The sequence below is a fragment of the Fusarium tjaetaba genome (genome assembly GCF_013396195.1).
Source record: "Fusarium tjaetaba strain NRRL 66243 chromosome Unknown NRRL66243_c0000121, whole genome shotgun sequence".
Lineage (NCBI taxonomy): Eukaryota > Fungi > Ascomycota > Sordariomycetes > Hypocreales > Nectriaceae > Fusarium > Fusarium tjaetaba.
The window spans coordinates 1-12,965 of record NW_023501317.1 but is presented as its reverse complement, the minus strand read 5'-3'; the positions used below and the strand labels follow the sequence as shown (position 1 = coordinate 12,965).

At 48.3% G+C, this 12,965-nt stretch overlaps 5 protein-coding genes across 5 annotated transcripts; 3 read left to right on the top strand and 2 right to left on the bottom strand.

Annotated features, from left to right (window-relative positions):
* Window positions 1-188: 188 nt before the first annotated feature.
* On the top strand, window positions 189-1,678 carry FTJAE_6174 (Type 2C phosphatase; the record flags this gene model as incomplete). The annotated part of the gene is made up of 2 exons (XM_037352758.1): window positions 189-652; window positions 703-1,678. 2 exons carry the CDS (start codon window positions 189-191, stop codon window positions 1,676-1,678), a joined length of 1,440 nt encoding a protein of 479 aa, XP_037206718.1.
* Window positions 1,679-2,175: 497 nt separating this feature from the next.
* Window positions 2,176-4,368, bottom strand: FTJAE_6173 (uncharacterized protein; the record flags this gene model as incomplete). Its single annotated transcript, XM_037352757.1, has 3 exons — window positions 2,176-3,562; window positions 3,753-4,109; window positions 4,331-4,368. 3 exons carry the CDS (start codon window positions 4,366-4,368, stop codon window positions 2,176-2,178), a joined length of 1,782 nt encoding a protein of 593 aa, XP_037206717.1.
* A 617-nt stretch (window positions 4,369-4,985) lies between these two features.
* Window positions 4,986-6,080, bottom strand: FTJAE_6172 (glycerate-and formate-dehydrogenase; the record flags this gene model as incomplete). The annotated part of the gene is made up of 2 exons (XM_037352756.1): window positions 4,986-5,897; window positions 5,970-6,080. 2 exons carry the CDS (start codon window positions 6,078-6,080, stop codon window positions 4,986-4,988), a joined length of 1,023 nt encoding a protein of 340 aa, XP_037206716.1.
* An 844-nt stretch (window positions 6,081-6,924) lies between these two features.
* On the top strand, window positions 6,925-8,211 carry FTJAE_6171 (heterokaryon incompatibility (het-6OR allele); the record flags this gene model as incomplete). Its single annotated transcript, XM_037352755.1, has 1 exon — window positions 6,925-8,211. One exon carries the CDS (start codon window positions 6,925-6,927, stop codon window positions 8,209-8,211), a length of 1,287 nt encoding a protein of 428 aa, XP_037206715.1.
* A 2,731-nt stretch (window positions 8,212-10,942) lies between these two features.
* Window positions 10,943-12,287, top strand: FTJAE_6170 (integral membrane protein pth11; the record flags this gene model as incomplete). The annotated part of the gene is made up of 3 exons (XM_037352754.1): window positions 10,943-11,158; window positions 11,266-11,848; window positions 11,896-12,287. The coding sequence occupies 3 exons, from the start codon at window positions 10,943-10,945 to the stop codon at window positions 12,285-12,287; spliced, it is 1,191 nt and encodes a 396-aa protein (XP_037206714.1).
* Between the last annotated feature and the right edge of the window lie 678 nt (window positions 12,288-12,965).

The window sequence follows — 12,965 nt, the reverse complement described above, 5'->3', positions numbered from 1 at the left end:
TCAGTTTTGTTTACTGGATATTCTCACTTCATTCGTATCTTCGGACATTAGAGATAGCAGCAACTGCCCACTACAGCCTCATTTTCGCCCAAAGACCAGGATCAAGTTGTCGTGCCAACTGTGTTCCACGAAGAGTCTCATCACGCGCCTCATCATTCTACACATTGCTGTCAACTACATCAGAAAACATGGTTCGCATACCGTCTCGAACTTTAAGGACTTTTAGTCCATTGCTCAAGCGAGCACCGGTCGGGGTGCGCTTCTCGTCAACTCAGACATCAACGTCCAGCAACGCTCGTTATGTCTGGGCATCCGCAGCAGTTATTGGCACTGGCACCGGTATTTATCTGTTAAACGGCAAAGGTGCGGCAAAGCCTTTGACAAATGAAGTCCCCGGCCTTCAGAAATTCTCTTCGGAGGATCAAATCCCGATCAATTCACCTGTTAAAGAGTTGATGATGGAGGACGCAGATGCCAAGCTGCGTGAAGATGCTCACACTTTTGTCTTTGACGGGAACGGAGGTGTCAAAGGACGAGTGGATTTTGCTCGCCTTGGCAGCAATAACCCAATGGAGGATGAATGGGATCTCAAGATAGCCAAGGGCGTCGGCGGAACGAACACGCTGTATGCTGGAGTTTACGACGGACATGCGTGAGTGACCTGGAGGCATTGGGTGTGAGCGATGCTAACACAGACGAAAGAGGATGGGCAACATCTAAAGTGTTGAGAGCTGCTCTTGTCCCATACGTGTCGAATGCCTTGTCAAACATCACACCAACCAGCTCAAATGAGTTAGTAGACGATGCAATCAAGAAGGCATTCGTCCGTCTTGACGACCGCATCTTCAGCAACGCAAAAGAAGCGGTCGAATCAGGCCAAGACCAAGGCTCTGCAGCCGTCATCATCGCTGTCGCACCCGCTATAGCTGGATCTTGTGCCCTCCTAACCATGTACGAGCCCAAGACCTCTACTCTACGCACCGCTGTCGCAGGCGACTCCCGTGCTGTTCGCGGCATGTGGTCTCCCAACGCAAGCAAATACGCAGTCGATGTTCTGAGCAAAGACCAAACTGGCTTCAACCAGGACGAGGTTGAAAGGCTCGACAAGGAACACCCTGGAGAGATCAAGGATATGACTAACCCCGCGTCCGGTCGACTCTTTGGAATGGCAATCACGAGAGCTTTTGGTGATCACAGATGGAAGTGGCCTGAAGAACTCATTCGCAAAGTTAAGGACGATTTCTACGGTACTGCACCACGACCGAGTGCCAAGTCGCCGCCCTACATGACAGCTCGGCCCGAAGTAACAACACGAAAGATCCAGACGGAAGATTTTGTCATTCTCGCGTCCGACGGTCTTTGGGACATGATGAGCAACGAGGACGCCGTGTCGTGCGTGTCGCGCTGGTTAATCGCCAAGAAGAACGGAAAGCCGGAGCCCTTCAAGGAGACCAACTTTGAGGGAAAACTGGAATATGGATGGGTAGCTACACCGGAGCATCAGGTCATCGAGGATCTAGACAACGCGGCTGTCTGCTTGGTCAAGAATGCTCTTGGAGGATCAAGACGGGGATTGTTTCTGGGAGCGATGACGATGTATCCGCCCATGAGCCGGAATGTGAGGGATGACATTACTGTGCAGGTCATCTTCTTCAAGGATCCTTACGAGAAGAACTAGAGTGTGAGAATGGTTGGTAGGAGTACAAAAAGAAAGGTCTCAGAGGGAGTCGAACCCTCGCTGGCGGAATCAGAATCCGCAGTCATAACCGTTAGACCATGAAACCTTAGATCTTACGGGTAGCAGCGGCCTTGCAAGGTGCTCCCAGATTCTGCTGCGCTCGCGTTCGAGTTGATCAATTGTATAATGTTCAAGGCACTTCAGTTTCTCTTGTTTGTTTCGTCGTAGGCATGGGCTGTACGCTTGGAATTGGGGTGCTAGGTACATCTTTTGAGGTTGACGTGGTGATTTCTGGCCATGCGAAGTACTGTGGCCAGCACCTGTCATCTGCTGTAGCTTCGTGTAAAGCAGCCAAAAGCGACTTGGTCGAGCCGTGATGGACTGGGTGATGGTTGAACAGATGGTGAACATTCGAGATGGCTCTTTCTGAGCCTTTGTTAAACGTCTTGATCTCTCAAAGAATCGCTGTTCATCGCAGTCAATTACGTATGCAATCCTCAGCTCCTCTTCCTCAACAATTGAACTTCAACCTTGCCATCCTGTCCCGACCTCTTTAAACCACAAATGTCGGTGTCCCTACCAGTCACCTTCGCCCATTTCTCAACCTCATCATCCAACATCATAGCAACTCCATCGACACCGTCAGCCATTTGAGCTGTCTGCGCAAGAGTATGCCAAGTGTTCCCAAGCGCCGAAGCCTTTGTCTTGAGCACAAAGAGAATAATCGTTGTAAAGACAAGCCCAAGATGTACTGCGACAAGAACGAGAACAATGATAAGTCCAGTCCATCTTGTCGGTATAAGTCGATCCTCCGTATGAGTAGTGCTCACAGGGTATTTGAGGTCATACTCTTCGAGCCAGTTGTAATAGACCATCTGATACAGTCGAGTCATCAGACCTTGAACCGCCACGGCAGGATCTTCTGTCTTCTGTATAATACTCTGGAAGAGCGAGATATGTGCCTGATTCGCCGACCATCCTTGTTCAACTTCCTGTGCTGGTGACATCATACCCCAAGTCGTTTTGGACATTGCTGGATGTTCGAGCCCTAGAGTTCTGTAGTAAGGATCGTGGATTGGTCCGTCTTCCATTGGAACACCCTCGACAAAGTCTACAAGACGAGAACTGACGTTCAGGCGCGGCCCGATATCTATGTCGAGAATCCCGCGCTTTGCGAAGTCTTCCCCGTTCCCAAGTTGAAGATGAGCACTGTCAACCTTGCTGGTTTTGAGACTCGGCTCTCTGGTGGTTTGACGCCCGGTCATGCTGACGTTATATATCTGCGCAGGATATGTATTGACGAAGCAGAACGTAGCACTCAAGACATGATCCCCATTGGCATCGTATGCTTTGGTCCATACATCGCTCATCTCATAAGTCAAGTTCCGCAGACGCTCGGGTGGGGGTCCGCCATTGGTATCCCTAAACCCATCGGCAGCAATATTGGTCGTCGCATTGACGACGAGCATTTGCTGGAAGCTGTGTTTTCTTCCTGTCTTGGAATCTATGGAAAGTTCGGGCTGCGGTATGAAAGAGCCGGAGTAGTCGCACAGAGACACAGGCCAGCCTGTCAATTTACCCTTATCTCGACAATACAGCATACACTCAGACGGCCCTGTCGTATTTAGGATCGCCGACACACTATCTCTCGCGTCTCCAAAGTGCGGACTAAGTATTCCGTGAGCAGAAATACTCGAATTCTGTAACGGAGGGGGACGACAAATGGTACGAACGTTGGCAACCAAAGCAGGTCCGTCGTACGCTTCAAGCGATATTCTCGAGGCCGCTTCCGAAAACGGCAGCATGGCACGATAAACGTCGCCGTTATCGCCAAATTGAGGTTTCCCAATCCGATCCTCTGCAAATAGCCATTGGGAAGATGGCCTAGATCCCCAGTACGTAGGGCCTTTGTAGTTGAAGCGCCAATCGGCAGGGTGTTTTGGAGGCGACGGCCCGGTCGTGCATCACGCTTGGGGAAGCGAGCTTTGGTGTAGTAAAGTCAGAGAGAAGGATAGTAGAGATGAATGTGGAGATAGAAACGATAGTCAGGCCCAAGATGATAATGAACGAGTACAAGATGCTCAATGGACTTCCTGTCGTTTGCCTAAGGACTGCTGGGCAGATATTGATGAAGCCCGATTTTGAGGCTCTCTCTGAGGATAGGACTGGAACGTCATTGAAGCGAACGCCTGTAGTCTCGAAGATAATTGCCGAAAGTGCGGCTGCAACGACACCGACTTGGACAGCGATCGAGGTGCGTATGACGGCAGAGCAGATGGTGGCGACTCGGGCTGCCCAGCCGTTTGTGACAATGGTCGTCCAAAACTCAGGTTCCTTGCGATCATGTGATAGATCAGCACCACGCCAGAGATAAATGAGGATGCCGCTTGAAGCAAGCGTGAAAGCGGTTCCAAGGGCGAGGGAGAGGAAGCTGAAGAGACCGATACTCTGCCATAGAGTGAAGCGCCGCCGTCAAGGGCATCTTCGTTCGACCGAGGTTTTGGGAGGGAGGTCTGAGTCGAGTAAGCTTTGGCGAGAGCTACACTGAGTCTCTGATGGATTTGTATCTAGACCCTCGATTGATTCGTGTTGACCTCGTCTATGAGAAGTTAGAATGGGAGGACTGAGAGGGGCGCTTAGTGTAGGTAATACCTCGTGGACTGGGTGCGTTCCGCTTGGTAGTCAGCCATGTTTCCTCAATCAATACAATACCAGGTCCGATTGGCATCGGAAGTTTTAGAGGCGGGAAGGGCCTTAAAACTTGGGATTTAAGCATAATTAATGCTCCTGCCTGGAATCGAAATAGATCAAGATCGGCATTGCTGACTAGCCCCCAGCCTCAGAGGCTCAGCTGAGGATGCATCTTTCAACCTCTCATACACCAACCAACCCAAAGCCTTACTGGGATCAGTGGACGATCCGTAAAACTGTACGTCACTCATCACTTGGCAAGTAAGCGAACTAGGGGAGAAAAAGATACTCAGGACCTTGATCCTAAATGACAAAAAGACTTAGGTACTATAGCTTAGCATATCTTTACTAAGTTCAGAATACCTTTTTCTGAGTTTATTAAAACACCCTATATTAAGGTCTGATATTTTCTTGCTCCCTGAGGGTGGCGGCATATCATTTACCACTCCTATCTCAACTTGGCAAAAACAACACTTATTCTCAGGTATCACGAACTTCCAGCTTACTGGGGCTTTCCAATCATGACAGAATTTGGTAGTACTCCATAATGACGATTATATGATACACTAGTGTAGAAGAAATTGCCTTTTATGTGTAGTTTTTCATCTCGTGACGCCTACTTCTTTGGATTATTGACAGGTGTTATGGGCGATCCGGTCTTGAAAAAAGCCTTGATATTCTCAAACGCCTCTCGCTCCCCTCTCTGAAAAGCTACATCCGTCAGACCACCAGCGTGAGGCTGAACAACGACCTTATCACTTGCTTTGAAGTAGTCATTCAGATCAGGCTCGTTCAAAAAGACATCCAGTCCAGCACGTGTAATCTTTCCACTTTCCAAGGCCTCAATAAGAGCCTGTTCGTCGATTATAGCCCCACGTGCTGTGTTGACGATGAAAGCACCGTCTTTCATGGCTGCAAATTCTTTTGTTGAGATGAGGTTCTCTGTTTCCTTGTTCAAAGGACAGTTGACCGAGACGACATCCGACTGGGAGAGTAATTCGTGCAAAGATGAGCAATACATAGCGCTGTACTTTGCTTCTTCCTCTGAGTTCAACTGCCGGCGGTTGTAGTACCTGATACGCATGTTGAAAGCAATAGCTCGCTTGGCAAGATACTTCCCGATGGCGCCCATGCCTATGATCCCGAGTGTCATGCCTGAAGGATCTCTACTCGGAACAACAGGACCTCTCCAGTTGCCATCACGTACTGAACGCTCACCACGGTATGTATCTCTCACAACAGCTAGGATGAGAAAGAGAGCCATGTCAGCGGTAGCTTCAGCGACGGCATCAACGCTGTTGCAGAGCCAGACTCCCTCTTCAGTCAGCCAATCGACATTGAAATCATCGTATCCGGCTGCAGCTGAGGTGATAATTTTGCAGTGAGGCGTGAGAAGTTTGAAGATATCTTGGAAGGGACGGTAAGGAGCTCTGCCCATCCTGACGATGAATGCGTCGATTGGGCCTTTTTGATTGAGCATCAGAGGCAATTTCTCTAATGCTTCTTGGAGGTTACTGGCATCGAGGACCTGAGCTCAACTTATTAGTTTCGGGGAGAATTTGAGATGGTAGAAGTATTAAGAGGATTTTTTTAGACTAACATCATAATCAAAATCCTTCTTGAAGTCTTCGATGTACTCATCACTAATGTATTCGGGTTTTCCGAGGGCGACCACGCGGGGTTTTCTTTCTGAGCTGATTTCCAATGCCATGGTACTAAAGATTCTCTGACTACCTCGGTAGCCAATTTTGTAAGAATTATTCCAAAAATGAAGTCTGCACGCCTGCCAAGATCCTTGACGGATATGACCTGCAAGCGCTGAAGGTGCAATCAAGAGTCACGAGGTTGTTCGACTTGAGGCTGAAGTGGAGATAAAATGTGACCGGCACCCAGAATAGATGCCGATCCCAAGTTGCAGACTACGAACAATATCCATTCTATCCCAAAGTGTAAGAGACTTTTGATAAGGAATATACGAAGTTGATGAGGACTTATAGAAAATAAGCTTTGCAACGGTCGTAAGCATAAACATGGCTAGTTTATAACCGTCAGCGTATTTGGAAGTCTAACATGAATCTATCCGAGCTTTTGAATATCGGCTGGATAGCTATCACTCAGGCTTCATACATAGATAGCATTAATTGGACATCAGGAATAAATCAGGACAAAAGTAGAGATACCGGGGTTTGAGCTAACGATGCGAGGTTTTCTACGTATCAATCAGTAGCTTACATGACCTAAATGGAACAAGAACTAGGTAGATAATGGTGGATGAGACAATAATCAGAAACTTCCTCATTCTGCATGTGCACTCTAAAAATGCCTATGAGATTCCAGCCACCATGGGCATTTCTCTTAGGTCTTGACTCCTCTAGGGTGGCTTTTACACTTCATCTTCACAGCCCATTGCCAGGTAAGACAGCGAGTCAGCCTCATGAGGGGTTGGCCACCTCCCTCTTGATCTGGACTATCTTGCACAGCCCAGCTGATAAAACCCCCGTCTGTAGTAACTCTGGTTTTTCCTTGAATCTTCGTTCTCATTCAGTTCAACAAGAATGGCTGCCAACAAAGATTCTCGACTCTATGCACCTCTAGATCGGTCACAACGACAGATCCGCCTTGTCGAGATTCTCTCTACCAAACCAAAAATTGTTTGCAGCCTTGCCACCGTATCGCTCGACGAAGATACTAGATTCAGCGCGATATCATATCTCTGGGGCGACAAAGGAAAAACAGAACCAATCACTGTCAACGGCGTGGAGCAATTCATCACCCCAAGTCTTGCAAATGCACTGGAATATGCATCTCATCACTGGGCTAATGCATTTCCTGAAAGAGACACTAAGTCATGTCGACTTTGGGCAGATGCACTTTGCATCAACCAAGATGATGATTTTGAGAAGGGTCACCAAGTGCAGCTGATGAAGTTCATATACCCTGCCGCGGAAGTTGTGTTCTCCTGCCTTGATATAGAAGCTTCACAGTCGGATATTCGCCTCGCTTTCCAGACTCGTGAAACGCTGGCAAAAGCAGCTGTCGAACGCGGCCTCGTTAGCTCAGCCATCGACGTAGACGCTACTATTGAAGACAAGCATATACAGGAGTTGGAATGGCTGTTGCGGCATCCATTATTGGATGAAAAATGCCCTATCAAGTCCCAGGAATTCGCGGATGCAGAGCAGGCCATGCTGCGAATGCTGCTATTGAAGTACTGGGAGCGAGCTTGGATTTTCCAGGAATTGGTTCTCTCGAGGCGCGTCGTCGTGATCCATCAGCTTCGGTCTATTGATTTGAAATTCCTCCTGGATGCTCAGTCCTGCATTGACATCATCAAACATAGGGCAAGTGTATTAGAGGAGGTCGACCAAGCCTACCAGTACTTCTGGTATATATATTGTCAGAGGTTCTTGACGTTGAGACAAGTCGAGTGGGCAAGGGTGTGCGTCCGCGAAGCAGCAAAGGCTGACGAAACTATCATTCGATCGATGCGGGGCTTTCTGCTTCTCTGGGGCGGGAAGTATCGCGCCAAAAACCCAAAGGACCATGTCTACGCCTTACTAGGGCTAACGACTCTGCAGATGGAGCCGGATTATAGTAGCAAGACGACTGTTGCCTCCGTATACACCGAGGTATGCGTGGAGATAGCAAGGTCGCAACAACTGGTGGGGGGTTGGCCGCTTTGCTTTCTTGCAGGCGCAGGTCTCGCATGCCAGGGCAAGAACCAGAAATATGAATTGCCGTCCTGGGTGTATAACTTCCCCGAGACATTCGGCGAAAACAAGTCGCCCCAAGAACTGTTCGCAAGCTATAAGGAGCCAAACTACGAAAGGGCGGAAGAGTGAGATAGCCTGGCAACAGCGAGTATTCGTGGAGATACTTTGACATGTTCTGCATTCTTCCTTCATACCATAGTCGATGCAAGTCCTCCGGTGGAAGAATCGTGCGATAGCTGGTTGGGCTTTGTCTCGGCTGTTTTCAGAATGATACACCGGCCTACCAGGAACACAGAGGATACTCACCCACTTTGGACAGTTTGGCAAGCGTTCGGGGCTGACGATGCTCGAGCAAATAAATGGGAAACACCTGCGGCCACTCGACTGGTTCGGGTACTTCAGTACCTTTTATTAACTTGCCAAGTACCGACTAATGATGACGGGAGGTATGAAGCCGAAGCAACCAAGAAGGCCGAAGTAGTTGCAGAAGACATTCTTGACAAGTTGCCCGCAAACATCTTGCACCAAGACGATGAACAATCACCAGAGAGCCGAAAGAGAAACGAAAGTACCATGGATATCTACCGACAGCTCATTTCCCAGATAAGAGACACAGATTCTTTCTGGAACGACATGGACAATCAACGAGTGCAGCAAGATATCAGTGCTTGCTTCAAGTTAGAGCCAGTGATCGGTCTTACGGACAGCGGGGAGTTTGTTATGCTTCCGCGTGTGGCAGAGATAGGCGACCAAGTAGTTCTGTATCCGGGATACTGGCAGCTTTCATTGGTACGGAAAGTGAACAATCACTTTGTGCACGTTGGGGACTGCTGGTCTTACAGATCAATGCAAGAAATGGCGGAACTGGCCCGCGAAAAAGAAATGAAAGTGATAGAGATACGGTGATGCAAGACAGATTGCACTGATTGCAGAATGTTCTACAGTACTGTACGCGTGGACTTGGACCCCTGAGCACACCATCTTCCGGCCTTGGACAGACACGAATTGCCCTGCAAGGCCAAGCTATAATAGTATTACACTAACGTTTAGATAGAGCCGCTGGTTTCTTTAGCTTCACAATGATCGATAACGGGGGAGCCCTTGGGCATCAAATAGTTTCAAGGCTTAGATCGCTCAGAGGCAAATGCCACTTTTTGATATTAATTAAATCGCAACGAGCTTAGACCAGAATTCACATGAAGGTGCTACGTAATGGGGCCACCACTGCTCATCCGGCCGTGCTTGCCGAGTAGGACCCCTGTTTTGAAGCTTGTACGAGAGAAGCAGCTGTTTTCTTTAGATCGAATGCGGCTGGAATTTTAGCATGAAGCTAGTGATTCAGGAGAAGGAGAGCTTTTTTCTTCCAGGATGATGATCCTACTCAATCAGAGGCGTCAGCATTGGCATGCGTTGTATATCCGAACGGCAAAAGGTTTAAAATAATTGCTTTTTGTTGCTGGGCGATTTCCTTTCCCCTCTTTGTTGGTACGAGATCTGGATCAAAATCGAACGATTCAAAAGGTCAAAACTCCGAGCCAAGCTTCAAAATCGCGGGTGTGCGGGCGGGCGCCTTCGGGTTGCCGTTTGGCTAGAGAGCGGGAGCCTGGGGAGGGGGTTAGCCACTTTGGGTTTACCTTTGGTGGCGGGAGGATAATTTTCTGGTTTTGTTTTGGGCGAGCAAGACGAGTCGTGTTATGTAAGGGAGAAAGAGATTTTAATGAAAAGGAATGGATCGTTACATAAAAGCTGTTTTGGCTTGTGAAGGTACTCGACTCGTGAAACTGAAGACTGTAAGCATCTAGACTCCAGAAGCAAAAGAAAGAATGTTGATGGTCTTGGAGGGCTGAGAAGAAGTCTTGGCAACTTCCAGGAACCATTTCGACGAACCAACAGAGTTAGTTATCTGAGTAACCAATGGCATTGTTCAAGACTCGACGATATGCAATTGATGTCCCAGATAAATGGCCGTGTTACCGAATATCCAGAGGCACAGCTTCCGCAGCGTTACATTGTGTAAGCGAGGTTTGACGACAGGGCAAGGGTTCTGGGTAATGGTTCCGTTCCGTAGCCACGGCTCAGGAACCACGATATTTTTAAAGTTTCACAAATGAAAACGCGAGACTGACACCATCGCATCGCCCATCTTAACAGACAACGACTCTCATCTGGTTCAGCTGAGATCAACAATGTAGATCACTTTCCAAATTCGAACCAAAGATACGAGATATTTTCTTGATCAGGCTCCCACGCCAGAAAACTAAATCTGCATCTTAAAACTCTTCCCAAGCCATGTGTGTCATCAACTCCCCTAGCTGCCAGGCCAGGCACACTCGCGCAAGCCACCACAGAAACTAAACTCCTTCTAGACCTCCCAACACACCACTTTTCCAGTTTCCACTGCAGCTCCCAAAGTGCCGAAACAAGTCCAGTGAGAAGAAGTGGGTGGGATAATTTACGATTCCAGAAGGGACAGAAAAACTCTGTATCAGTGACAGTCACGATAATAATAATAATAATTATCTGCTAACTGTGAACGTCCGTAGCTTCCGCACGGGTCAGTCGTTCCGTTTCCGAGCTGCACTTCTTTCACTCCTCTCCCACTCCCACTCGGTCGCCTTCACCCTGTGGAGTTGCATTACAGTCCGAAATCCTTTTAGTTAGAGGGAGGAAAACGTTAGGTAGTAAATTAATAGCTTGGGCTTGGCTTTGTATAAGGAGTTCAAGGCACCCGCGATCCAGAAGTTTACGGGTTCCCCTCTAGTTTCTTGCTCTAAGGAAACAAAGATTTGATGGTGTAAGAAACCGTCTCTTTTCATGGAGAACACAAGAGTCTAAACCCTACGCTCCCTCTTCGTTCGCTATGACGGACCCCAAAGTCGCTCAGGCTATTGCCGATGGACGTGTCCCCAAGGGAGTAACGGCGGCTTACCTCAACCAGTCCAAAGATGCACCCGCCATTGTGGGCATTATCTTGGTGACTTGTATAACGAGTATTATTGTGCTTGGCCGTCTTGCGTCGCGAGCATTCCTCATCCGACGATTTGGTCTCGATGATTCTCTGACTTTGGTATCATGGGTAAGTTATTCTTCTTTTTTTTCCTTCTTAATTCTCCGAACCCCATCGCGGATGTCGATCCCTCCCCACTGGTGTAGCATCGTCAAGAAAACTGACAGATCGGTTAGGTTTGCTTGGTAGTATTCGTTGGCCTGTGCATCAAGCTCATCCAGCTGGGTTCTGGACGACATTTCGCCTATATCGAATATGTTCTCGACATGCCGACGATTGAATACACTGAAGTTCTCGATTTTGGCGCCCATATTGTCTACACCGTTGCGCTGTTGTTCTGCCGGATGTCCGGTTTGGCCTTCTACCATCGACTCTGCGCTGTACACGACCGCCTTCGACTCTCCATCAAGATCGTATTTGGTATCTTGATCGCTGGCTTCTTGCCGCAGGTTTTCCTTATCATCTTTCATTGTACGCCAGTTACGGGGCTTTGGCCGTATGAGTGGCAGCCTGACTTTGACAAGTATACCTGCTTGCAATGGGGATTGGTTTATAGCGTCAATTCGTCAGTGTCGCTGGTCTGTGACTTGTTGCTGTTTGGTATCCCGATTGTGATGCTTCGGGTATTGGAGATGCCAAGAAAGCGAAAGATTCAATTGGGATGCATTCTTCTGCCTGGTGTTAGTGTCATTGGCATCTCTATTACACGGCTGGTGTTTGTCATTGAAGGGCAATGGAACGCCGACATGTCTTGGGCTTGTAAGTCAATCACATATCTTCAGGAAAACTTGTCTAACACCTCGCAGATAACCCAATGCTGGCCATTGAAGTCAGTGAAATCGGCGCCACCCTCATCGCCCTCTCAGTCCCAGGCGTCAAGCCCCTGTTCGACAAGTTCATCCTCCGACGAGACATCACCCAGGGCGAGAGCACAGGAAAGTCACGATACGCACAGCAACACAGCTCCAAGGGCGGCACAGCATTGCGATCACTCCACTTCCGCCCCGAGCACGATGTCCTCACCAGTCGCGACACGTCTGCCGAGGGGATCAAGACGTATCGCAGCACGAAGAATGTGTCGGCGGATAATACGAGTGAGAACAGTGCGGATGGCATTCTGGTGCAGGTGGATTTTAGGATAAAGGAGGATACGCAGGACTCTAAAAGTGGGAGCGATGCTGGACGGTCATGGAAATAATGGAGTGATTTGGTCTCTTTGATGTGTGTTATGTATAAGTAAAAGTATTGGGATGGATTGCAAGCGATGACTTTCAAGACAGGACGGCAATGATCGAGCGACTTGCTTCTGTTTCTTCTTCTTCATGAATACCTTTTTATGATACGACATTGAGTTGACTTGAAACCTACTCATCTTGCGTGCCTCTTCTCTGCTTCTTTTGATGGCTGATTCCGTAACCCTCCCTGCTTCTGCTCTAAATGATACAGACTTGGGTAATTTGGGTATATTTTAGCAAGGATTTAAAACAGTTTATTTTGGCACCCTGATCTCACGTCAGAAGCTCCCTGGGCCTGTCTCCCAACACGCTGGAACACGATCCTCAATGCGAACTGTCACCATCCTTCCAAGTTCAATGCACAATAATTTCATGCACGTCAAATCCCACTTCTAGAAAGATTCATCTCTTCTTTCGTAACAAAAACAAATTTACCTTCCATATTCATTTCATCTTCTCCATCAAACACGGCATCAACAACCCGAATATGAAGAGCCATTATCAATCTGCGCGACTTTTCAAGCCTGACAATGCCTCGATCGAGTTTAGACCTACCGTAAACCACAGCCCACTAAATTCTTTAGCGGCGCAGTCCGCTAAAAGCTTCTGTCAGGGTCCCCCTCCCCGGCTTGGCTTGCCCC